This window comes from Ambystoma mexicanum, chromosome 4p (assembly GCF_040938575.1).
Source record: "Ambystoma mexicanum isolate Mex_15411 chromosome 4p, UKY_AmexF1_1, whole genome shotgun sequence".
NCBI classification, from domain to species: Eukaryota; Metazoa; Chordata; class Amphibia; order Caudata; family Ambystomatidae; genus Ambystoma; species Ambystoma mexicanum.
In genome coordinates this window covers 788,430,333-788,457,311 of record NC_090927.1, presented here as the reverse complement: position 1 = coordinate 788,457,311, position 26,979 = coordinate 788,430,333, and the positions used below count along the sequence as shown (strand labels likewise).

General features: G+C 48.8%; 1 protein-coding gene across 3 annotated transcripts in view; it reads left to right on the top strand.

Annotated features, from left to right (window-relative positions):
* CEP162 (centrosomal protein 162) overlaps positions 1-26,979 on the top strand; it is a 2,248,134-nt gene that overhangs the window by 597,584 nt on the left and 1,623,571 nt on the right. For all 3 annotated transcript variants that reach the window (XM_069606335.1, XM_069606333.1, XM_069606334.1), the window contains one exon: positions 19,361-19,391. In XM_069606335.1, the coding sequence (XP_069462436.1) occupies positions 19,361-19,391 (31 nt within the window). The remainder of the gene's footprint in view (positions 1-19,360; positions 19,392-26,979) is intronic.

The window sequence follows — 26,979 nt, the reverse complement described above, 5'->3', positions numbered from 1 at the left end:
GGTTAGGGCCACCCGTCCCGCCCTCAGCATCATTTCCCACATCCTAGGGTATCTATATACCTCAGAATCTCTTGGGGGAAGACACAACAACATTGTTGAGGGGACCTGTGGGATTCTTACCCCGGTGACCTCAGCCATCCAGCCTGCAATATTATCCCAGTACTTTCTAACTTTTGGGCACCTCAACCACATGTTCCTGTGTTCCCACCTCCCCACACCCCCTTGGACACTTAGGCGAAACCCCCGGCGGGTACATTTTGGCCAACTTCTGTGGGAACCTATGCCATCCCACAAGGATTTTCAAATTATGTTCCATTTCTGCTGTGAAAAGATTTCCGTGGAAGGCTATCTTGAAAATCCTGCTCCACATTTCTTCCGAGAGGGCCTCCCCCGCCAGACTATCCCAATAATTCCGAAACCCTCTCCTGTCCGCTAAATCGTTGGCATTTAAAAATGTATACATTTTAGAGACCATGCCCCATCTCGTGTCTGCAGTGTCCAGCATTTTCTCAAAGGGGGTGAGGGTTCTACTGAGTTTCTGCCCACAGGACCGGTCACACATAATGCCTTTCAGTCTAAGGTATTCAAATATTGAGATTGAGCTCCGGCCAAATGTTTCTCCCAGTTCCTCACAAGATAGAAATTCCCCCTCTTGGAACAGCTGGCCCGCCCATTCCAGGCCTCCATCTGACCAGGCCTGGGTATTTTTTATTAGGGAATAATTTACAGGAAAAAGAGGGAACAGATTGACAACCTTTAAAGGTTTGGGGAATCTGGGGCTCATTGGAACAGGAAAATGGGAAATATTGTGTCTCACCCAAGATTGCTTTCTTCCCAGTCCCCAAATCTCCTCTATTTGGAAGCTCTTCCTCCGCACATCCACCCCCAGGATCCGGATCCACCAACGCTGGCTTTTCCCTGGCTACCTAGGAGGGTAAGAAAGGGAAAGAAATGAGGACGCCCTCAGAGTTCTCACAAGGGGTGCTATTTCTGGTTTTCAATAGAACCCTGAAGCACTGCTTGTTTTTCACAATTCCCACAGTCATGCTACTTTAGTAAGGATTGTGTAATCAGTTTGCCCTACGCCAGTTTGTTCCGACTGAATTCAGTGTTCACGTTTATCATGGGCGCTTCGTTTGAGCCCCTACATTCATGTTCTTTAAGTTTACTAACCCTGAAGGTGATTTTCATGGTCACCATCTCCTCTGGTAGGCAGAGAGAGCGAGCTCCAGCCGCTGTCTATTAAACCTACCCATTTGTTTTTTTACAATGAGAAGGCGTGTCACTCCTTCCTCCCGAAAGTGGTCTCTGATCTCCACCTCTCTCAAAAGATCATCTTCTGATTTCTTTTCCTCCATCTCGTCCATCCAAGGCAGAGGAACGATTCCATTGGATGGACCTGGCGCAGGCCATCATGTGAGCGGTCTGCAATGAGAGAAAAAGAGGTTTGGGAAATGCCTTTCTCACCCTATTCTGAAGAGGAATTTCCCATCCTAGAAAACAAAACTAAGTCTCTGTTGGTGTCCAAGTCCATTACTAATATTCTGTCCTTGTGTGCAAAACGTCCTATCCTGGCCCTCACACTTTAAACAAAACAACAAAGGGTGCAAGGAATTGTCTTTGACCTGATGATGATGTTCTCCAAGGTAAAAAGACCCTTGGACCCAGAGGATGTTTCCCTTCCACTAGATTCTTTAAATAGGATTGCAAAAAGGTTTTCCTTTTAAGTAACAGTTCCTTTAGACCTTCTCTGGATTATTAAAGGTCTTGTTTAAGCAATAAACCTCAGTATATGTCTTGCTGTGAAACTTCTTGGAGCCTTGTAGATGCCTGGTATACTCCTCTGCAAAGGAATCTATACACAATTGCCTGGTATACTCTAAAGGCATACCCCAAAATGAACGCAAATGTAGATCATGCAGAGACAATGTTATCAAAACGCTTGAACATATCATGTTGGTATGTGAACATCTTGATTTAGCGCAAATATGTTCACAATTTATGGAGGGAAATGCCCCAAATCTATTTATTTTATTGTAAAATTTTATTGGAAGTGCAAAGAGATATTAGAGATTTTATGAATACTGATATAGCTGATGGGGTTTTCATTTTTATATTGTATTGTAAGTAGTAATATATGTATTCATGTATTGCTGGTTTTAACATGATTGTTTTACGTTGTATATACAACGCGTAATTATTAAACCAAATAAATAAAGGCATCATGAATCAAGACACAGGCAACAGATTCAAAGTACAAACTCAAGTGGTTTATTAAATCAAACGTCAGGATGGTTGAAGGTCTAACTATGCTAAGGTGGGATTTCCCTACCTGAATGAAACAAAGGAAAGTCTAAGCCAACGAGTTCAATTTAAAAGTCTGTCTGTGTCTAAAACCTATCCTTGCCCTCACAACTAAAGCTAAGCAATGTATAGGGATGTCCATAATCAAAGAAACTTTGATCAAAACAAAGTTGATCTTCTTCCGGCTCAAGGATTCCTTTTCATCTCCCCTTCCCAAAGTTCAAGAAAGTTCCACAAAAGTCTTGAGATTACCTTTCCCATGTTCAAAATAGTTTCACAACTCCTTGAGGGTTCCCTTCCCCAAGTTCAAGGCAATACAGTTTGACACAAGCCTCAGGGTTCCCTTCCCCCAAGTTCCAAGTCACACAGTTCAAAAGAAAAGGGTCTTGAGGATCCGTCTTCAAGACAACATTTGAAGTACATCATTTGTCTCGGGAGGATAGCTCAGGGGCAACGTGCTTGCCTTGGAAGCAAGACGACAAGGAGCACCAAAGGTTTGCTCTCCGGGTCTGCGCTTAGAATCCTCTCGGTGTTAAGCGTGTTATAGATAACCTGTCATATCATAAGTCTCAGGGTTCCCTTCCCCAAGTTTCCCATATATTGTATGAAATGATATTTATAACTTGCTTGATACCCAGAGGTTTCAAAACGCGGACCCGGGGATCGAACCTACGTGGCTCTGTCGTCTTGCTTCCAAGGTGAGCACGTTTCCGCTGAGCTATCCTCCCGGGTAGCAACTTGTACTTGTTTCAATCGTCAATGTTCAACACAACGCCAGGTCACCTTGACCCTCCTTCTGGATTGCATCGATAGTTCACTAATATTGCTCCTTCTTGGTTTGTTTCACAATGTCTCTGGCTTTCATAATTTTAGGTTCTTCTATACTTGCCCCTGTGTACAGATCCACATTCGCTTAGCTTCTCCTTGTTGTCCTCTTGGCTTTATGTGCAGGTTCACACTCTCCTGGCTTCTCCTGGTTAGCCTCTTGGCTTTGCCATCATGTGTCACACATCTCATGTCAGTCGGGGGCCTTGCTGCACTGTATCGATTCATAAAGATCACTCTGTGGCGGTCTTTTATTCTCCAGCTTTCTATCCTGCTCTTTCATACATGCGCTCTTATTTCGTAGATTATTTTCAAAAGGGCACTCTCCCCTTTTACTTTCATCAGCTAATAGCTTTGCCTGCAATGTTTTCATGCAATTCGATATTCAATATGCATGATTTAAACTTTTCGTTCAGTTTGGGATTCAATATGCGTAATCTAGCTTTGCTTCAAGTTTTCATTCAGTTCGGTATTCAATATGATACATGTATAGCCGATACGAGTGCCCCGGGTGCAGAGAGATGACACATTTCGAGTGTCACCTCTCTGCACCCACCGGTCCTCGGTGTTCCTCTCTGGTGGCCTCGCTGCTTCCTTTCTGCTTCGCCAGCTGGCAGCTGGTCACTGCGAGCCCTGCTCGCACTCCGGATGCTTCCCGGTGCACGCCGGCAGCTTTGCTCTTCTTCCACGGATGTCTATGGCGTTCTTTCTTCTTTCTTCCTTCTCCGCAACTCCAGCTGCTCTCTCCTGACCACAGTTCGCCCAACTCGCCCTCTACTCCACTGGTCCTCTGGGACTTATGTCGGCGTCATGGCTTCCGCTCAGTTCCCACCACGACTGCCTCATCACGTGCAGGGTCCCTTGCTAGTCTCTCCCCTCTGTTGGCCATCCTCTTGCTGCTCTCTGCCTCCCTTCTTATACACCTGCAACCACTTGACAGGTTGTAGGTGCAGGTGTTCTTTCCCAATTAGATGTGCCTGACTGTAGTTAGAGGGACATGCCTGACCTTCACAGTACTTTGCATGCATCTTCCTCGTGCCACTGCTAGAGTGTTAAAAGCAGTGACTAGTGTTCATTACTCCTAGTCGCCTCCTCCTTGTCCTAGTACTGTTATAGTTAAAGTGTGGGAAAATGAGGGGTGATGTCTTACCATAGCCCGTAAAGACCGGAGGAGGGTTGGTTTTCAATAGGGAAAGGGGAATACCATGTCTCACCTGTGGGTACTCTGCTCTCAATCCCCAAGGACCCTTCACCTAGGTGATCCTCCCTCGCTTCTCAAACCCCAGGGTCGGGATCCGAGAGTGATGGCCTTTCTCTGGCCACCTGAGAAGAGCATCCAGGGGGAATAAGAGTGAGGATACCCTCGGGTATCTCACAACTCACCTGCCAGGACTAATAAAATAATTCTGCGTTCTTTAGTTATATCTAAATAGCATATACCATGAGGTACTTGCTATATCTATTGTTGGCAATGCTTGTTCAAACTACTCCTCCACATTGGCATCTCGTGCATCTGTATTGAGTTGGGGGTCGCCTTTGGACTTTGTCTTGTCTGCATTCAAACATTCTTCTTATTGGGTATTGATTTAATAAACTCTGGGCTTTGCTCACATTAGCAATTTAGTATCATTCAAACAATCTGTGTTCTTGCACTTGTCAGAATGCTCTGGGGTCCCCAGCTGCTTTGGGAGACTCACCCGTCTTTTCCAGCGTTTACTATACTCTTCGCATCCCTGCAGGATGGCTCCTTCATCCACTTTCCATTAGGAAGTATGCAGACATTCTCCCAGCGTCTTACGTGGCTCTGCAGTGACTCGCCGGTTTCCTTTTTTGTTTGGGAGTAAAGAGTGCTGCTTCAGTGAGCGATCTGACTTCCAGGATCACCGGCGTGGATCCTGTCGTTTCCACAACCTTCTTGGCTCGCATGCACCTTCTCTTCTTCCGTTCCAGCGGCTTTCTCTGTGTTCACGTATCCCGACCTGGGGCTTAACATCCTCTCGTGCACGGCTCACTTCCATAGAGCGTTTTCCATCTTTAAATGTCGTGCGCACTGAAGGTGTGGCAAATCAACTAGTCTGCATGTGATACTTCGCGTTCCTGTTACTTTGTACAAACTCCTAACTCCTTTTCCTCGTCTCAGTACCTGAACGATTATGGGCGTTGGAGTCCATGGATGTCATTGGATTCTCAACTCTTATCTGGTTTTTAATCAGGATTTCACGTAAGGGCATATCAGAAAAAGGTGTTGTGCATGTGCTGTTGGTGGGGCCCGAGCTGAATGACAATAGGCCATCAAAACCTCAAGTATTAGGGGTTCTTCCTCATGGGAAAAGGGATAATACTGCGTCGTCTCCAATGGAGTCAAAACGTCTCCCTGGTAGTATCTCCTACCATGTGATCCTCCCTCATATAACCACCCCAAAATCAGAATCAGGTAGTGGCTGCCATCCCATGGCCACATGGGCGGAGGTCACAGCTGGGGAATTTGTGATGACTCCACTGGATTCATCACAATCAGCTGCTATGCCTCTCGGGTGAGGGAGATCAGGGAAGATGCCCAACTTTTTGTTGGTTATGCTGATGCCTGTGCTAGTAGGGCTGTGATCAAACAGACCCTGTCTAGGTGGATCATCTTGTGCATCTCGGAATAATACGATCTGGCTGGCAAGGATGGGCCTGAGGCTCTCGGGGCCTAATCCACCAGAGGGCTGGATGCCACCTAGACTCTGCAACGTGGAATCTATGTTCTGGAAATTTGCAAGGCCGCTACATGGGCTTCTCTGCGCATGTTTGCTATGCATTACTGCTTGCATTCTCATTCATTGAAGGGCACTCGTTTTGGCGGAGCAGTCCTTCAGAGTTTTCTGGTTTAGGTGGTGTCCTTGCTCTTCACCCTCCTCCAGATCAAGTACTGTTATTGGAAGGGGCGTAGGCTGGTGTTTTTATTTTACTAGTGGAGGAGCATAAATCCTTTCCTGGTAATTGTAGGAGTGTAGGAGCAAGCAGAGCTGGTGTTCCCAAGCCAGTTAGACAGATTTGGGCGACGGTGGTGGGGCAGGGCTAGGAAGAGTTGGCAGAGGGAGTTCCCAAGGAGAATTTATTTTAAGTGATTTGTTGGAATGTGATGCATTTACAGTACAGATTTAAAAAACATTGGGTAAGGCGCGCAAACATAATGGCCGCTTGAGTGTCAAGCTCTGTGCTGGGGGAAATCTGTGTTGTTGCTCCTTCCTTACTGGTGTGCCGTACCTACTTGAACATTTGTGAATAGATGCCAGACAGCCTACTGAGCGTATTGCCGAGCTGCCGTGCCCCTGGAGGGGACCGTTGCAGAGGAAACACTGCTTCTTGAATTGCCGCCTGACCTCCTCACGGCGCCCCACACTAGGCTTCCACAGAGAGCAGACTGTGGAATATGCAACTGACGGGGCTTCCGGGCCCGGCGGTGGGAGGGGCGGCTGCCACATAGAGCTCTGCGACCCTGCCTGGGATCAACCCGTGTTGCGGCAGCTCGGAACGTGGTCCTTTGGCACCCCCTGTAAGGTGTGCTTGTGTGTGAACACCCTGGGGCGCCCCTGCCCAATTTATACCCTCGCTGGGGTCCAACAGGTGGCACGCCACTGGAGGCCGAGCTCCCGGCTCCCGCCGTCGGAGAACGCTGCACTTCCCAAGCCCATCCCGCTCTGCACCGATGTCCACCGAAGGCCCCACAATCTGAATGGTGTCCCCCCTTGAATGACGCGACAGGCATCCTGAGGACCAAAACGAAGGGCTAGCTCCGGTGAGGCAATGCAGAGAGGAGCCACCCTATCCCTCTACCTGTATACAAGGTACGTGGCCCCACCTGCTCACAATATCGCCGGCCATGCTCCCCACAAGGCGTCCTGATCCTTCTGTCCCGCCATCAATGTTGGGTTGATGAGGTGGCTGAGGCCTGACTCCTGCACTGGGGGGCAATACTGGGTTGACACCCCCGCACAGTGCTTTGTTTAAATGAGTCTGTCATTACTGCAGCAGCAACCAGATGGATTTTGAAACCCCATCCAGTCCACTGCCCATGGATCCCCTAGTTGCCAGTTCTCCCATTGAGCGCCTTGTGCATTCCTGCTTTAGGCGTGAAGACTCGGCCCTGGGGGCTGCGGGATTCCTAGTGTCTGATTAATAGATTTCCGGCTCCGAGGCAGGGATCCAATCAGTGCACCATGGGAACCACATCCTGTGATTGCCAGCACCCTCCAACGACTGCTGTGGCCAAGGAGAGGCAGCAATCTGTATAAGCTGGTGAGGGAGCTCCAAGGAACACAGCCCCGAACGGCGCCCCGGCCGCGACCGGGCCTCTCCCCGGTGTCCACCGTGTGTGCTGGGAGAAAACGGTTCCAGACACCTGGGTAGAGGGGAGCCCTGCAGGGGCATACAGCCGGTTAAGCAGGTATGTGGGGCAGCAACGGATTTCACAACACCCGCACATTATAAAGCACCACAGGAGCCGGGCTAACTCTTAACCCCTGACACGCAGGAACCCTATCAGATATATGGACTTGGTGCGAGACGGACAGGAGGAGAGCATATTGTCCCTTACCCGCAACCCACGGCTGGTACTGAGCTTGAACTAAACACACATAATTTGCTCCAAAGAAAAAATAACAGGGGGCACTACCCGACGCGGTCCCATTAGACCCTGAACAGGGGTCAGACTATTGGCAAACCATGCGAGGAGAGAGGAGCGCAGGGAGTAACCCGGCCATTCGCCCTGGAGGGTGACTGGGCCCCCGCTATCCTGCTACTACGGTCCTAGACTCACAAGCTCCTGTGAACACAAAGTAACCGAGCTGTACGATCCCTACTAACCAACAGAAGCTGCCTGCTGGGAACTAACGGGAACTCACCACCAGCTGGGTGCTGCTCAACCAGGTTGGTATTTTCGTGCAGAGCCAAATCGGAGCTCCCACGGAACACACTCTTATATCAGTAACCGCCTCGTATCGGTGATCAACATCAGCGAGCGTACTGCTGCGACGTGAGGTTGGTAACTAAGCCCTTATATGTACACACTACTCTGCTAAACAGGCACAACACTGAAGGGGAAACCAGAGAGCACCACAACGTATAGAACAGGTACCTAATAACAAGTCCCGAACGTTGATGAAAACCACGGCAAACACTGGGTGCACGTTTTGTCTGAGGGGACTTGTAACGTGGGAAAACACAATCCACTCGGAGGGCCTGGTCACTGAAAGCAAACACTGTTGAGGACTGGCGGGAGTGGTGCCTAGTCCCTGGTAACTGGGGAGCTGCCAGGCTAATAAAGTGGAAATGTTCGGTCCTGTGGTGCTGCCACGAGTGGCATGGCTCCCTAGAAGCTTCTGGTGCGCTCCAGATAACGAGCATCTTAACATTAGAGTGCCGTTAAACAGTAAGAGCTGGAGAATCGGAATGAGGAAGGGAAGGAGCGTGCGTCGCATGAGAAATCAGCAGCCAAGTCTCTGTGGGGAAGATAGATTTTCCGTTGGAAGATCCGAGACGGATGAAGAGCCTCGAAGAAATTGGAGGCCGCCCCAACCCTGAGTTCTGAAACGCTAATGAGAGGGGCAGCACCTATGTATTGATGCAACCACTGGTCCCTAAGACTGTCACCGCACACAGCAGTCTGGAATAATAATGACACAGCAACCCGAGGAGAAACTCCAAATCACAAGGATTCCCTGAAGTGTAGCCCAGGAGGGCCTGGAGACCGCCTTTAAGGTCTTGAACAAGGAAGTGTCAAGCTACAGCTCGCCCACAACAGTGGACCAACAGCAGTGACAGACATGGTGTCCTCGAACTCCATTCCCCACTCAATCCAGGAGAAATATATAATTCATCCAGGAAGGGTGAAACACAGGGAACGATGGCGAAGAGCGGTAAAGCAACTAAGCAAATGGACATAGCAACCTTAATGGGCAGCACAGTCCCAGAGAAACTGAAGAAAGGCGACCCAGCAGGGGAGCAAAACTCCATCCCTGTTTCCGGTTCGGAGCTCCCTAACCCAGCCCAATCAGTCACTAAATCAGACCTGAGAGACTTACTCTGAGCCATAACGAAAGAGATCCAAAAAGGAACAGAACTCACTAGACAAGAGGGTGGAATCAGTCGAGAGCCGTACGACAGACTTTGAGAACACCCCATGTGAGCGGACATTTGAACTGGAGAAAGGCCTTGACAGAATGGCAGCCCTGGAAGCCAGTTGTGAGGCACTAGAGGCGAAGCCGTAGGATGCTGAAAACAGATCAAGAAGGAACAATATCCGACTCCGCAGAATACCTATCACGGTTCCCGATGCGGACCTGAGAGGATACGTAGGAGACCTATTCAGATTCATAATAACACTCCTAGACGAATCGCCGTTGGAGCTGGACCGGGTGCATAGAACAATCGCGAGGCAGTCTACTACATCGCCCCCGGACGTCCTCGCCAGGGTTCACTTCTTCATGGTAAAAGAGGAAATCATGAAAGAGGCCAGAGCAATACAGCAAATCTCCTTTAGACACTCTAACATCCTCCGATACCAAGACCTGATGAACGCCACCCTCCAAAAAAGGGAAAACCTCAAGCAACTGATGGACTGGCTTAGGGAAAGAAAGCTCCCATACCACTGGGGTTTTCCAACATCAGTGAAATTCTCCTGGGAAGGATCAAGACAACAGATCAATTCCCGAAAGGAAGCATAAAAAATCATGGGCATCGGAGGAGGAAGCAGGGAATCAGAGTCAGAAGCGGCTGGTCGAGACCCCCCCGATAAACAAGGGCCAGCATCATGGACCAAAGTCGGTAGACAGTGTAGAATACGAAGACACCCACGACGAAAGCCCAAACCAGATTGAACTGGCGCAAAACAAAAAGAATGTCTAAGGTCGGTGTCCCATCCCCCACACCCCTTGGAGCCCCCTAACGACCAACAACATGGGCGGTTGAACACACTTATCTGCCGGGGGCATAGCACAAACAAACGTGACACAATACGGGGGGGCAAGAGGCTATAGGGGAATCCGTGGAATCTCCCAATATCAGATTTGGAACTGACCAAGGGGAGCTGTTATCACATTCCAGAACATGTTATAAAACACAAGTGGACATTATGTCCTACCGTTGACAAGTTCGGCAGTTGGCCATATCACTTGAGGTTGGAGCGCTATCAGTTTCCCTGTTGGGTAGAATTATCTCATTTTTTCAGGGTCGGGTTGGCGGGAGGGCAAGGCATCAACGCTGTGGGTCACTCCACCGCAGGGAAAGGAAAGCAACAATACACTGACATCTATTGACATCACAACACCATACAACCAGAGCAACTCCAGACAGATAATGCACACTGCGACAGACAAGAAGAGACGCAATACTGAACCCACTAAGGAACCTCAAGGATAGTGAGAGGGAACGCAATGTCATTACATGGAAGTCCAGGGCCTTAACTTCCCGGGGAAATGTAGGTCGGTGGAGCATAAGCTCAACTTATTAGCTGGAGACATAGTACTGCTCCAGGAGATCCACTTGTTACAGGCCGACGAAAAACGCATCAGATTCACTTAGGCCGACGAAAAACGCATCAGATTCAAAAGGTTAAAGAAATCATTCTTCGCCACATCCAGGGAGAAAAAGAGAGGGGTGGCCATCCTACTGAGCGACAATGTCCCCGTAACGGGAATCACAGTTAGACAGGGCGCAGGTGGTAGACCATCCTGACATTCAGAGTGGGACACTTGCTTATAGGTGGAGATTTTAATATGGTCCCTGACCCACTATTAGATAAATCCCTTCCCCCATCCAGACTAGATTACACCCAAGCACTGTCATTAGCCACACTTTTCAGGGAAACAGAGACCGTGGACGCGTGGAGGCTGGCAAACACGGGCTCTAGAGAATACACACACTACTCCCACGCGCACAAGGGATTCTCAAGAATAGATCTACTGTTAGTCACCAACATAATATACCCCTGCCTGGACAAAGTTAAGATACAAACCCGGGCAATCTTGGCCCACGCCCCTGTATCTGCAGTTATACGCATAAAAGGCTGCCCCGTGCACCAATGAGATACTGGAAATTATACAATGCTTTGCTGTTAGATGAGGCTATTAAAAGGGAAACTGCGAAAACACTGACTAACTATTTCATTGGAAAACACAGTAGCTCACACCGCCACAGATGTAATTTGGGACGCTACGAAAACAGTAGTTAGGGGGACACTCATCAGTGCAGGGGCCGAACAGCAGAGAGTCTCGAAAATCTTGGGAACCAAACTAGAGGGTTCAGTTACATCACTAGAAAAAGAGTTACAAACCCACTCGTCTAGAAAGGGGGAAAGAGCCTTGAAAAAAGCTAAAATAGGACTAGAAATACACTGGGCTGACAGATCAGCTGAATCATTGGCCTAATCAAAACAGTTTTATTACAGTAGAAATAATAAGGAAAACCGGATGCCAGCATATAAGCTCAAAAGGATACACAACGGGAACAATATTTCATTTGGAAAAGATGGCAAACTCTGATATACAGAGAGGGACAAAATGGAAGTGATGGCAAACCACCACAAGACAGTAAAACAAACATCAACTGGAAAGCCTAGATGACCCTATTACATTGGAAAGGGCCAGGGAAGCCATATAGTCACTGAAACCCACCGCCCCAGGCCCCGACGGGCTAACAGCGAAATTTTATAAAACGTACTCGCATATCCTGGCCCCACACCTTCCTATCCTATTCAACTCCTTTCTAAAAACAGGAACCATCACAAAATCAATGGCGGAGTCCCTAACTATATTAGTCCACAAACCAGGGAAAGACCCCACACACCCTACGTCCTTCAGACCAATAATGTTGATGAACAATGACAGGAAGATATTTTTGAAGGTGTTAGCATCCAGGCTTAAACCACATCTCCCAGACATAATAGCCCGCGACCATCCCAGGGAGGGGAACACACAACATCAGGCGCACCATAGAGCTCATAGAAAGTGCGGGTAGGTTGGGGGAGGAAATGCTGGTCATCTCATTGAATGCCCACAAGGCATTTGACTTGGTTGACTGGGGTTATATCAGGAACGTACTGTCTCATCAGGGGTTTGGCCCAAACTTCATTAAATGGACAATGGCCAACTATCAGAACCCTACCACGCAACTACAAGTCAATGGCATCAGATAAGAAAATATACACATCTCAAGGGAACCAAGACAGGGATACCCCCTATCACTGTTGGTTTTTGCCCTGTCAATTGAGCCATTTGCAAATAGGGTCCGACAAAACAAGGAGATCAAGGGGCTCAAAGTGGGGGACCGCGAGTACAAGATTGCGCTATACGCAGACGATTTGCTTGTGACTGCAACCAACCCAAGGGCATTTCTGGATCACCTATGGGAGGAGATCAAGGAATTTGGGTGTCTGGATTCAGGGTAAACTTGGAGAAGTCAGCTGCCATAGCAGTCACTCCGGCAAATGTACAGAGGGTAGATCTAGGCCCCTTCCTGCCGATTCCGTGGGCGGACTCCTCAATTAAATATCTGGGGGTTCAGATCCCCAGGGATACCTCACGAGTCTACCAAAGCAACTTCCCGCAGCTGTTTAACGAGCTCAAGTGCGACCTAGAGCACTGGAAAGTCAAGGCGATCTCCTGGCTCCGGCGTATAGCTGCGGTAAAGATGAACCTGTTACCTATATTACTCTATTACTGTGCAGCCTTCCTTGTCCATATCCCAGACAAAGAGCTACTCTCCCTGCAGAGACATATACAAAAATGTATCTGGGGTGAGAAGAAACCTAGAATTGCTAAGAAAATTATGCTCCGCGGAAGGGCTCTTGGGGGTTTTGGAGTCCCGGATGTATCAAGGTACTCCCTAGCAGCACAATTATCCTATGCATACACGCTGGTCCAATCAGAGGATCAGCCAGCTGGCGACAAATAGAGGAAGCCTGGTGCCCGGTCCCTCTGCCCGATCTCCCACACCTACCGACCCTAAAATCTCAGGCAGATCAGGGACCCCTCACAGCAACAATAAACACTACCCATAAATGGAAAATGGCAGCTCGGAAATGGGGTTGTAAGGGCACACTAGGCCCACTCACACCATTCTGGAGTAACCCTGAATTCACACCTGGTATCCCCCCACATGGTTTCACGGCATGGAAAGAGGGTGGTCTGCAAACTCTGGGGGATTTCCTAGAGGGAGGCTCCCCTATCACTTTTGTAAGACGCAAAGAAAAATATAAGGTGACTGGAGCAGAAAGGTTCCATTACACCCAGCTGAGGCACCGGGCCTCGCACAGAACAGTCAGGGAAAAGGGCTCCAGAGATCTGATGACTTTAGAGATCAACCTTCGGTCAGAAACGACTAGGGGGAAAATATCCACACTCTACTGCCTATTGGACCGATCAGATCCCACGAAAAAAAGAGAAATATATGCTCGACTGGGAGAGGGACCTGGGTCGTGAATTAGATATTGAAGAATGGGGGAAGGTCTGGTCTAGGCTTCACAAGAGCACTCAGTGCGTCTCAAATGGAGAAGGGGGCTATAAACTTTGTTATAGGTATTATGTCACTCCAGACAAACTAAACAAATCTAACCCGGACATTCCCCCAAACTGTTGGAGAGGATGTGCAGAGAAAGGCACCCTGTTTCACATGGTATGGACCTGCCCAAAAGCAGAGGGGTATTGGAAAGAGGTGGCGGACCACATCAAAACAATTACCGGTCTCACACTCCCGTGGGATCCTGGAATAATACTCCTGGGGGAAATCGAGGGAGGAGAATTCTTGTTGTCAGGACAAATGGCGCGCCTATGCACACACCTCCTCCTGGCAGCAAAGATTGCTATGGCCCGGCTATGGAAGAATGCAGAGGGTCCCTCTACACTGCTCTGGTGGTCTAAATGTTGGGAAATCATAGTGACGGAAAAGATTACAGCAATTTGCTCGTGGAATCTGACCTCATTCCTAAACACGTGTGCACCACTTATGGACTACTCAGAAAGATACCCAGCTCTCACCAGAAGACCCCCGCTAAAACGCTGGCTGCAAAGCGATCCGTACTATAACACAGATGGAGGAGGTGAGATGTAGAGGTAACCAAAAACAACATACCGAGATACAGCGAAGTGGAGCAATCCCCCTCACTTCCCTAACGTTGCCTATCCTGTAGTGGACTGTGATGCGGGTGGAGGACCCAGCTTAATAACTAATTGCTTAACTAAATGCCATGTTGTTGTCAGTGTACATGTATGCCTTTGTTGAAATGCATAATAAAATGTATTGTTGAAAAAAAAACATTGGGCAAAAAAAGCAATACAATGTATAATTGGTTCTGTAAGGGAACAAACAAACTCCAGTAGACACAGGGTCAACACATCAACAGTACTTGGGGACATCTTCTTTTAACACCTGACTGTATTCAACAATATGCCAACATTGCCCTGTAAACCACACTTCTCCTGTCAGTGGCCAACATGGTATCCCAGTATTGCCACTACAAGAACACTTTTTGAGTTTGGCTGGGACCAATATATGCCAGCATGCCACTGAGAACCCATTTACGTGCTGGCTGTGCCCAGATTATCCCAGCATGCTGCTGTCCGAACACAGTAATGCTGGCTTTGCCCACTATATGCTAGTATGTCTATATGACCGCTAAGCAAGACCCTCCCTAGGGATCTGGGCAAGTGGGGCCTCACTGGGAGTGACTCCTCTCTTTGGACAAGGACTCCCATTCCACAATGGAACACCCAATCCAAACCACGTTGTCAGTTTATATCGATATTGGATATTCTTTGGCTTCTCCTGTAAAGACTATATTCAACAAATATCCTTCTTTGTCTCTATTGGCTTCAGGTAATGCTGAATACCACCTGAATACCATTGTTAGTGAAGACAGAGATAATTCTCGTTGTTACAATGACATGTATATAGACAGAGCGACTTGTGAATGGAGGAGAGGAGACTCCCACAGAGGGAGGAGAACAACCACTGCGCAGAGGCGAGCCTTTGTAGCAACGCCGTCATGGAGGAGCAGAGCCATGTCGAGCCGCTGACCCATAGAGAGAGACTCACTAGCTGGAAGTTAGATGGCAGGTGCCTTGAACGAGCAAGAGGCTCTGGTCAGGGAACACGAGACTTGACGGGAAGACCACTGTCTTCTCTGGTGGTACAACCACTGACGAACAGTGGTTGGCCTGGGCCCCTGCACTGGACTGAAATCCCGCGGGAGAAGGTGGGGGCTGGGGCTGAAATCCCATGGGAGAGGGGTGGGTGGTGGTGGTTGGGAGGGGGAAGAACAATGGTGGGCTCAGGGGGTGAAACCCCCCGAATATTAAAAAAGGGAAAACTGCATTTTAAACATTCCCAGTGAAAAGATCTTTTTCTAAAGATCTATTCACTAAAATGTCGCTTTAGGAAGACCGGTCTGTGGCCGCACAGAGCGATCTTTCTAAAGCGAACTGTCATGCCCCTGCTGCACACAAGTGCGTGCAGGGGCTGACAGACTCTGCGGAACCAGGAAACGGAGGGTAAGGAGGAGGGGTAAGTGTGTGTGTGTACGCACGTGCATGTGTGTGCTGTATGTATGTGTTTTGTTTTAGGAGTGGTGGATGCAGGACTGGGACTAAAAGCACGTGGGAGAGGATGGGGGAGGGTGCTGGGGCTGAATTCCCATGGGAGAGGGTGTGGTAGGTGGTGGGTAAGAACATTGGAATACCTCTTTGAGAGCAATCCTGTCCGTGGAGCTTCCGGACACTCTGACCCATTGAGTGTCCAGGAACCCCTGGAGGGGTTGCATTCGCAACCTGCAGAGTCTGATCAGGGAGATACATAATGACATCACGCCGAGCAGCGACTTGATGGCCCGCACGTGGCGATCTTCAGTGACAATAGCCGTTGCACCTTGCCCAAGATGGCCGTGATCCTCTCTTCTGATGGGGCCGCCAGGAAGGAGACTGTTGAGCCTGGACCCCAAGAACAGAGCGTCCTGCGATGGAACCAAGCAGGAATTCAGATAATTCATGGAGAATCCCACATTCGTCAGCAGCCGGACGGTCCTGTCTGTGTGGTCAACAACGATTTCCCTTGACCTGGACCGGATGAGCCAGTCGTCGAGGTACAAGTACAAATGTATCCCTTGCAGACATAAATGGGCCGCCATTGGTGCTAGGCACTTCGTAAACTCCCTGGGCGCCGACTTTAGCCCGAAGAGAAGGGCCTTGAATTGGTAGTGTTTTCCCTGTACGCCAAAGCGCAATAACTGCCGATGCTGCTCGTCAAGGGGGATGTGGAAGTAAGTGTCCTTTAGGTCCAGCAACGTCAGGAAATCCCCTTCCTCCAGTTGGCTGAGCACATGCTGCAATGTGACCATCCTGAATTTTTGGGACCTGAGGAACTAGTTGCCTGTGTTTTTTCTGGCACTGTCGTTGCCGGCTGAAAGGACTTTGCACTCGCTGGATGTGGTGCATACTCTAAAGTTCTATGTGGCAAGCACAAAACGTTTCAGGAAGACGTCTCAACCTTTCGTGAACTTTAGGGCCCTGTGAACCATGGGAAAACTTTATCCAAGGCTTCCATTTCCAGGTGGCTCTCTGGCTTTATCACGGTTTACAGTGATAATTTCGACAACAAAAATGTCGAAAGTCAAAATATCGAAAAAAAAGTCGAAAAAAAAATGTCGACTTTTTTTTTCAATGCATTTTTTTTTTAAATGGGGGGGTTCCCCCCAGCCCCCCTTTTTTATTTTATTTTATTTTTTCCCTTTTTTTTAACTCCCGAACCCCTAAAATAAATATATAATTAAAAAAAACGAAAGTCGACATTTTTTTTTCGACCTTTTTTTGTCGACATTTTTGTCTGTCGACATTTTTTTTTCGAAATTATGACCACCCACCCTTTATCACACACTGTGAGCGGTTGGCAAACCGACTGCTTCCCGGCCGTCTGAGAGCCCATTCCACCAGAGCGATAGCGGCAACGAAGGCGTTCCTGTCTGGAGTGCCCCTGCTAGACATCTGCAGAGCTGCTACGTGGAGATCTATGCACACCTTCACAAGTTTCTACTGCGTTGACAGGGATTCCAGGGAGGAGTATAGGATCGGCCAAGCAGTATTTGCAACCTGTTTGCTTGAAGGTGAGCCTGGTCCGGAGCTAAGAGTGATTGCTTCTGTTGAGCCTTGCCACCTCCCATGGTTGTGTATGTATGTACTGCTATGTATTATTTATTCATGAGCATGTAAATCCATGCCAGACCCCATGCTGGAGAAGGAACAAGTTACTTACCTGTAACTGTGGTTATCCAGCATGGGTCTGGCATGGCTTCACATGAGAACCCTCCCTCCGGCCCCTCCGCGGCTCTGCTTGGTCATACTACCAATTTACGTGCTACCAAATCTGAAGATGGCTGCCAGAGGAGGGGCTTAGGGAGAGGGCAGCCATTGGCTGGGGGCAGTATGACCCAGAACTCAGTGATTGGTTTTTAGGAGAAAGACAGTTTGTAAGTGAAAGTGAAACTATTTTTTCTTTTACCAAGGATTCCCGGCCTGAAGACGGGGAATATTCATGAGCATGTGAATCCATGTCAGACCCATGCTGGAGAACAACAGTTGTTCTATTTCTTCTAAAAGACTCTATCTGAAGATTGTGAGAAATATACTGTTGCACACTAAAGAACTTTGAGACTATGAGCAAGTCTACTACCATTGTGCCAAGCAGAAGTTCACACCGAAGCTGTTGTCTAGTCACCCTTTTTCGTTTAGTTAGGTGTTTGCAAACATTGTGGGGACAGTTAGTGATTAGGTTTCGGACAGAAGACTTCTACTTTGGACTTGACGTGCACCCTTAGTTTTTGTTTTGCTAGGGAGGGAACGTCTCTCATAGTGACAGGGTTAGACATTTTTCTTTCAATATGAATAAAATCCATTGAACATGTCAATAACTTGAGTGGCTCCTTCTTCTGGTTCCCCACAGTTTCTTCGCATTTGACACTCCGATATGAGAATTCTGGGGGTTATAGCCTCCCCCGCCCTCTGTTCCTACATCCCTCATTATGGGAGCCTTTCGTAGATGAGGAATCCGTGGGAGGGAGGAATACATTAGTAGAACAAATTACCTACCTCTTGGTAAAGTTCTTTCTGATGGGTGTTCCTCCCACAGATCCCTCATTGCCCTCCCAGAGTGCTAGGCAAAAAGGGCGGAACTAAGATTACGGGGCACAGCCCCCAATATATTCTGGCTCTGATGTCATGTCCAGCAATGGATGCGTAGAGGCATCGGGGGGAAGTGCTAACGTGGAGTCTCACTGTGCACCCTGGCAATGGAAAAGTTCAGGGGCACTGAGAGATAGATGAGGAATCTGCAGGCGGAACATCCATAAGAAAGAACATTTAATGAGAGGTAAGTAACGTGTTCATCTTGAGGGTCTGGGGGAAAGTAGCCAAGCCTTGGCTAGGGTGAGGGGAACCCCGGAACTGACAATTGAAATAGTAGGAATCCCCTTAGGGTGGCCACCCCTGAGGCTTCTGGAGCACAACCAGTATATTATTAATAAAACCCTTGAAATGTGTTCCGTGTTGGTTGGAGTCTTATGGCCTTCTGTGTCCTTGTTTAATCAGACCACAGAGGATAACAGCTTACATGATAACAACCGCAAGATGACCAGGTCCTCAGCATTCATGTGCATTTAACTGGGCCAGTTATTTATGGGGCTGACACCATTTCATTCAGGTTTAATGTAAAATACAATAACAACTGAAAAATCCATAACGTTTGGCTTTGTAAATGCTGGTTTTACTATACTTTAGTTAGTTTCCTGGTCAGAATTTGCCAGCAAATAGAATGCACTCTTAAAAGGAAAGTATAGCGAACTCCAAATATACAATTATCCACTGTGATACAGTTATTTTGTTTCTGAAATTATAGTTGGACAAAATCCTTAACATGCCATGTTGAAATTAATTAGGAAGGGAGTGTTATTTCTGACAGCTGCCTCATAAAGATTTCACTATGAAAACATGTTTGGCAAACAATTGGCATTATGGGAAAACGCCCTCTGCTCTGAAAATTGCATCCGAAAACAAAGCCTGCTGCAGCAAGCTCTACATGAAAGCAACTGCTGTAAATACACACTTTAAAGAAATAACACATGTATAACTCTTTGATGCATTTTTATAGAATTATGATTTCTTCACTGCTTAAGTTGATCTTTTATTCTCATGTTCGTCTGTTTTTTTAGAGGGAAGAGGATCCTGGAATGCTTGCTAAAGGTAAAAATGCCATTGTCCAATAAGAAGAAAAAACTGTTTACAGTGCTGACTGCAAAGCATTTTCCGGTAGCATATTAATTGATTGCATTTTTATTCTCCACATAGTGGTTTATTTGTGATAGTGCTGCCAAGAGCAACGACCAGCTTTGCTTGTTAACACCTAGTCTGTTTGTATATTCATGCCTGCGTGACGCAGAACAGCTCATTGTGGTGGGCAAGTAATTCCATTTTAGCTTAGCATTTCTTATTTCACTCAGATTAGGTCACTGGGTCTTTCCAAGCTACATTGCAGGAATGAGCTGCACCTTTCCTTTTGCACTGAACACTGTCAATTACAGGATGAGGATGACCGTTAATGCCTGCAGTTAATCATGTTGAATATTGTAATGCTTATTACGCCTTTGTCTCTTGTCATCATCCCAGTCCTTAACAAACTGAGGTGATCCATCCCCAGAGGCAGGCATTTTGATGTGTGCAAAATGACCCTCTTTTAATTGCCTGTGGTCCCTCCTCTCGGTGGGGATAAAGGACGTCATCCCTTGCTTAATCTTCTGCTTTTTTCCTGTCTAACTGGAGGCAGGTACTTCAAATGCAAACTGGATGAAGTTCCAAGTAATTATTATTTTTTTTAACAACTTTATTTCTTTTGGTTGCAGCAGTGCATACAAATAAACATATGAGACAACCTGTCCCTTTAAAAAGCGTTGTGTAGCTTACCCCATATCCTCCCCCTTCTCCTTCCATGTCCCTTCTTCTGTCGCACCCGGAGTTCTAGAGATAGTCTGTGGGCCGCACCGCCGATGGGCTGGGCGAGGGGCTCTAGGATCTCAAGAAGGATGTCACCAGCTGCGGCTGAAAGGTTAGCACGGGAAACTGGCTATGGTATTCCAGAACTGGGGCCCAGCAGTCAGTGAAGCGGTCTAAGGCTCCTTCCCTTGCTGCAGTGACTTTCTCGGCCACCAGGATCTCCCACAGCTTAATCCACCACAGGGAAATCAGAGGGCCTTCCTGAGTTTTCCATTTGCGGGCCACAGTTATTTTAGCCGCCAGCAGCAGTTGCGTGTGTAATTTGGCAGTGCATCCTGTTTTGGGGTAACTCTCCAGTCTTGCTACTCCCAGCAGGATCACCTGCGGGTCCATAGGTAGCTTGCGGTGGGTGATGTCTTCAATGATATGTCTGATCCTTTCGCAGAAGGCCTGCACCATACGGCATACCCACCACATTTGGAAAAAGGTCCCCCGCGCTCCATAACGCCTCCAGCTTGCCAGGTCTATAGATGTCTGAAAGTGGTGCACTTAAGATAGTACCACCGGTGGAGGAGTTTCAATGTGCATTCTTTGTTGGTGATACACCTAGATGCTGAGATGATTCTTGTCCAAATATCTACCCATGTTTGGTCCTCAGTGGGGTACCCCAGATCCTCCTGCCACCTGGCCATATACAGAGGTTTGACCGTCAGCATATCCCCCTGCAGGAGACTTTACAGCTTGGTGATCCGCCCCCGTGGGGGCCCCTCCTGCAGAGCGTGCTGCAAGGGGTGAAGGTCCCTTGTGGCCCCTTGTCAAACTGTTGGTTGTGAGATCTAGTGTCGAATCTGGGCGTACTTGTATCCTTCCGTTTCCTTGATCTGAAAGCGGGCCTTGCATTCTTCGAAGTTGAGTGGGGTGCCGTTGTTGTAGAGCTGCGAGAGGATCTGAAGGCCTCCTCTGGATGAGTTCTAAATTGTGCCATAGTCATTCCAGGTGAAAGGTCTGGATTCCACAGGATCAGGGAGAGTGGGCTTAGGCCCTGAGGTAGCTTCTTCCTGCGCAGGGCCCATGCCCATGCATTTAAGGTAGCTTTAGTGGAGGATAAGATCGTGAGGCAACGTCTGGGGGTTATACCTGGAGTGTGAGGCAATGAGTTCAGCTAGAAGGGACATTTTGCTTGTTCGATGCAGGTCAAATTTGGAGGGTTTGCTTGGTCTGCCCAAACTGTGGCGTTCGAGAGTTGTGCTGCTATGTAATAGTTTATAAGGTTGGGTAGGCTCATCCCTCCCCATTTGGCTGCTCCAGTCATGAATCTGAGGGGGATTCTTACTTTGCCTCTTTCCAAACAAATTTTGAAAGTTTCTTCTGTAGCTGCTACAGGGTTTTTTCGGGAGAGGAGCCAGCAGGGTTGAGCTAAAGTATAGCAGTTTGGGGAGCAAATTCATCTTACACGCTGTAACTCTGCCTAGCAGAGAGATTTCCTGTCCCCCCGAGCGTTTCAAGTCAGCTTCAAGCTCTATGAACAATGGGGGGGAAGTTTGCTGCATATAGCTGTTTCGGATCTGCTGTAATGCGTATCCCAAGGTAGGGTGAAGACTTAAAGTTCCATTTCAGCAGGCATTGTGTTTGGAGATCTGCCGTGCTGTCAGTGCCCAGGTTTATGCTCAGAGTCTCCGATTTGGAGTAATTCACTTTGAACCCTGACACCGTTTCAAAAGCTTTCTGTTCCTCCAGGGAAGCGGGGAGAGAAACCGGACAGTTTGTGATGGAAATCATGACATCATCGGCATACAGGGAGATCTTAAACTGTTCGCCGTCTATGTTCAATCCAGCTATCATGCTATTTAGGCATATCCTCTGGACAAAGGGCTCCATCACGAGGGCAAAGATCAGACGTGAAAGCGGGCATCCCTGTCTCGTCGCGCATGATAATGCAATCTGGGTCGAGAGTTTTTGGTTCATTATCAGGGACGTTTTCGGGGCTTGGTAGTTAGCTAACAGCATCTTGTGGAATGAGGGGCCAATCTGAAAAGCTTCCAGCGTGAGGCGCATGAAGTTCCAGTCCACTTTGTCAAAAGCCTTAGTGGCGTCCAGGGTTAGGACTTGCTAGCTCAATGAGATTGAGGGCCCGACAGATATTGTCTCCTGTGTTCCTGCCTCTGATAAAGCCTGTTTGGTCCGTAGCTATGATGGATGGCAGGACTAATGCCAGCCTGTTCGACAACACTTTAGAGTAGACCTTTGCGTCTATATTAAGTAGAGAGATGGGCCTGTGTGATGTGACTTCTTTTGGGTCTTTGCCAGGCTTCAGGAGTATGATTGTAATAGATTCCTGCATGTAGGGAGTTATCCCTAGGTTTCAAGGATTTAAGTACCTACTCTATCTCTTCAGCCTTAATGGGGACCTCCAAAGCAGCCCTGTCGTTTTCTGACTGGTGTGGCAGTTCGGCCTGGTCACATATTGTTCCTGTTGCATTTGTGGCCGGTGGTAGGCTTTCGGCGTGTCTGCTTGGTGGGCTTTCGCTATTCGTAGTTTTGCTTCTTCCCCATATAGAGTCTTGCCTTCCTGGCTCCTTAGGGCTCTGATATAGTTTTGTCTGTGAGTTCTGGCTAGCTTGCTAACCAAGAATCTATTGGCTTTGTTGGCATTGACATAGTAGCTTTGCTTGGTCTTGATCAAAGTTTGGGCAGTGTCTTCTGCATAGTGATCTTCCAGCTTTGTGTGGGCTAGCCTCAGGAGTTTAGCCGCCTTGGGTGACCATCCCTTCTTATGACGAGACTCTGCTTTTGCCACTTCCTCTTCAAGTTGCTCCTTTATTTCATGGGCTCCCATCATGTCGCCGTGGACATGAGGTCCGGAGGGTTCTCCCTAAAGTAGCTATTTATTGCTTTCGTTATGGCGTCTCACACCATCATATTGTGCAGCATTGGTTCATATAATGCCCAGCGAGGCCTTTCCGAGAGGTCCGGATGGAAAAACTGGGCGGTCAGCAGAGTTGGGGCATGATCGGATAGAATCCTCGTACTGATCTCAACGTTATTGGTGAACGCCAGCAATTGTGGGTTTGTCAATATCAAGTCTATTCTTGACGAGGTACGGTGGACGTGCAAGAAGGAGAAGTCTGCCGTTTCAGGATGGAGGACCCTCCACGAGTCCCCAATGTTCGATTATCGAAATAGGTGGCACAGGCCCATTGCAATTTTAAAGTCCCTAGGCGCAGTGACGCTGGATTTGTCCAAGGGGCTTGGGACCCCATTAAAGTCGCCACCTATAACCACTTGGCCTTCGATAAAGGGGAGAAGCGCCTCTTCCAGTTCGGTCTAGAATGCTTCCTTCCTAGGCCTCGTTTGGGACGTAGATGGCAATCAGCATGTGAAGGTGGCCATAGAGGTCACCTTTTATTGCAATGTATCTGCCGTCTGGGCGTTGCAGGATCTTTCTTTCCCTGATGGATGTTCCCTTTGCAAGCAAGATCGCTGTACCTCCTTTCTTGTTGTGGACAGGTGCCAGGTATTGTGTCGGGAACGCCCGGTTTCGTAGGCGTGGGGAGTCTTCTGCTAGCAGGTGTGTCTCCTGGAGGAACACCACTGAACTCTTGAGGTCTTGGAGACGCCTGATGGTAGATTTGCTTTTTTCTGGGGAGTTCAGACCTCTAACATTCAGTGAGACGTAGCGCAGTTTTACATGGGGTGGGGGTGGGATCCCGATGTTCACTCTTATTGGTCAAGTGGGGGGCAGGGGGAGAAAGCTATCGAAGGGGTGGTCATCTTCAAGTGTTGGGCTATAAATGTCATTCTGTTGCAGCCAGGATTTATTTATAACCAAACCAAGGCCAAACGTGGCCTGCCAACGTCGAGGGCCAAACAGGGGGCCCAACAAAAAGGTTAACAGAAATTCAAACAAACCAGGCCCAAGGGGCCCAAGGCCGGAGTGTCTGTCCATTCACTCGGCTGGGGCATATCGAGATCAGCATTCTGAATGCATATACTGTCGCTACTCACATTCAAGAGGATTGTAAAATGTATGCCACCTTTAGCACAAAATCCCTCAAGGATAGAAAAAGGAGACTAGCTCTTTGGCTGAATGAGGGCACATACCCCCTTCAGAGGCTGAATCCTCTAGAAGTGTGGTGGAGGACCGATCAGACAGGCCAAAAACCTATAAAAGGGCGAGGTCAGAGGAGAGAATGGGCCTCATTACGACCCTGGCGCTCCCGTAATAAAGGGTGCCGGTACGGGACCAGCACCCTTCATTACGGGAGCGCCTATTACGAGGTTCCCTTTGCGGGACCCGGAACAGACGTCTGGTAAAACCAGACATCCTTTCCCGGTCCCGCGAGGGGAAGAGGGAGCTAATAACTGGCCATTTGTAATGTGCCCGTTATTACCTCCCTCCCCATTCCCATTGAGCCCTATTGGGGCTCAAAGGGAATGGGATGGGTTCCTGCAAGGAGGAATTACTGGGTCCTCTAATGTCGGAATGACCCGCTAATTCCTCATTGCAGGAACCCGGTATTGGAGCCCGGTATGGAGGCAGCCATGGCGCTAATAGCACCATGGCTACCTCCATACTTATAGTGAGGCCCAATGTCTTCTTCTTCTGCTACCTTCAAGAATAAAAAAGAAGGAAAAACAGAAAAATCCATCCGTCGAAGACTTTGCTGAGCAGGGACCCGCAGAGGACGAAAACTATGACATAATCCACTGTAAGCGGCATCGCCTGAAAACCACTGTCAACAGCGCCACGATTGTCTACGGCACAATCATAGTGAACGACCATAAAACCATCGTCAGCCTCATCATCAACAATCAAACCATCATTGTCGATGGGTAAACAGACAAAATCTTCAACAACGACAATATCGTCCACACACCTGTCGAGGACAACCGTGTCCGCGAAGACCCCTTCATCGGCAGTGGGGCTACATCCCTGTTGACGACAGTGCCGTCCATGGAAGGCCACACAACATTTTGACGGCAGCATTGACTGTACATGGAAAGTCACCAAAACCTTTCCTGTCTGCGCCGTCAACAAGGTGGGAGTGATGGAAAAATGAAATTGGATCGTCCTCATATATGGGCATGCTGAAAATATCAAAAATCGGGAAAACCGAATGAAAATTGGAAAACCTAAAGCACAAACACAAGTCTGGAGACAAACATATACCAGATAGAAAGGAACAGGAGGCAATAGACTGCTTTGCACCTGTACAGCAAGGCCCAATATTTCTTAAACTGCCTATCAGAACCCTGCACTCACCTAATGTTGTGGAAGACCAGGCCATAGTAGCAGAAAGTGGGGAACCATCTTCACCTCAGTCTCCCGAGGGAGACACTGATCACCCTATAGCATACAAAGGGCCATCCCTGCTTCCTGTCTCATCAATTCTTCCTTACCAGATACTGGAGCACCATATTGATTCAGAATTTGAACAGGTGTACGCCCCCCCAGTCATCTAATGAAACCAATATTCGCTATGGGAAGCACCTGTCGAACCAAGGTTGCAGGAGTTACCGCAGCCGATGTTGGCGACCCCGACCGCCCCTCCACAGGCAACAGAACCTTAACTCAGCCTACAGTCCCTGTTATCATTACAGGTATTGTCTACTCTTCAGTCCCTACTTCAACAACTGAATACTAGGCTACCAGTGAACCAGTCCCATCCACAAGCAACTGATGAGGCACCAGGGCTTTCGGGGGAACCCTGCAGGTCTGACAGAACGGCCACGAGAAACCAGGTGAATGAACCAAGAAACAATACACGCACCAGGCGTGTAACCTCACTGCAAAGAGAACCACCTATCAAGCTTATGAGCCATACACGACTGAATGAACAGGACCAGCAGCCCCATTAGAAAACGGGGGGCTTCCCCAATGCCACAACATTCCTCATAGAGTCAAGAAGAGCGAAAACTCCAATCCTCTACCACGGAAGATGAGGGAGGTAATAAGGACACCGACACCTCTACCTCAAAATCACTGCAGCCAGATAACTGGGAGGACACAGACTTGGGTCTAAAACAAGATTCTAAAGAACAGTCACGTCAGTCTCTACCTGACGATATAACAGCATTGCACAATGCGGTCCAAAAGGCTTGTAAGGGGGGGCGCTGTTGCGCCGAAGTAAGATGGCAGCCCGAGTGCCGAGCTCCGGACTAAGAGTGCACATATCCCTTAATTTCTCCTCTCTGGTACAGCTACTCCATACATCCGTGCTGTGGCCTCTGTGGGAATATATATCCCACATCTCCACCAAAACACAGACCTGCAGCCCCTCTGGGAACATCGTTGCGGCCGCCGGGGGAACCAGGGCTGCAGATGTTTGGCTCGCCCCGTGTGGTGGCTCCAGGGGAGTCGGTGAGTCCAGCTGCCAGGCGCCCAGACCTGAAGAACGCGCCAGGCCGCTGATTTCACCCCGCCAGCGACCCGGATCTCTCTGGCTGGGATCTCACCGTACACACTAAGACCTTCGGCGTGCCCCCCGGCCTGAGACCGCTGTGGGCTGCCCCGGCCAGCCGGGGGCTGGCTCCGTTGACACCTGGTGTCCCTGTGCTGTGGACCCGGACGTTGGGGGGCTGGCGCCGTCCCCGCCGCTGGTCCCGCGCTGGTGCGTGATTCGCCGCCCTTCCTCCTCCTGCTTTCCTCCTGGAGAACAACTGGCCCGGCACACGGCAAGGTAGAGTGGCTCGGTGGGGAGGCTGCGGGCCGCTCCCCCGGTTTCGGCTCTGGCGGCCCTGTAATCTCCTCCATCTTCCTCCCCCCAGCCATGGGGTGTGACTGTTGGCGGGCGCTGGACTGGCTTAGACCGCTGTGGGCTGCCCTGGCCAGCCGGGGGCT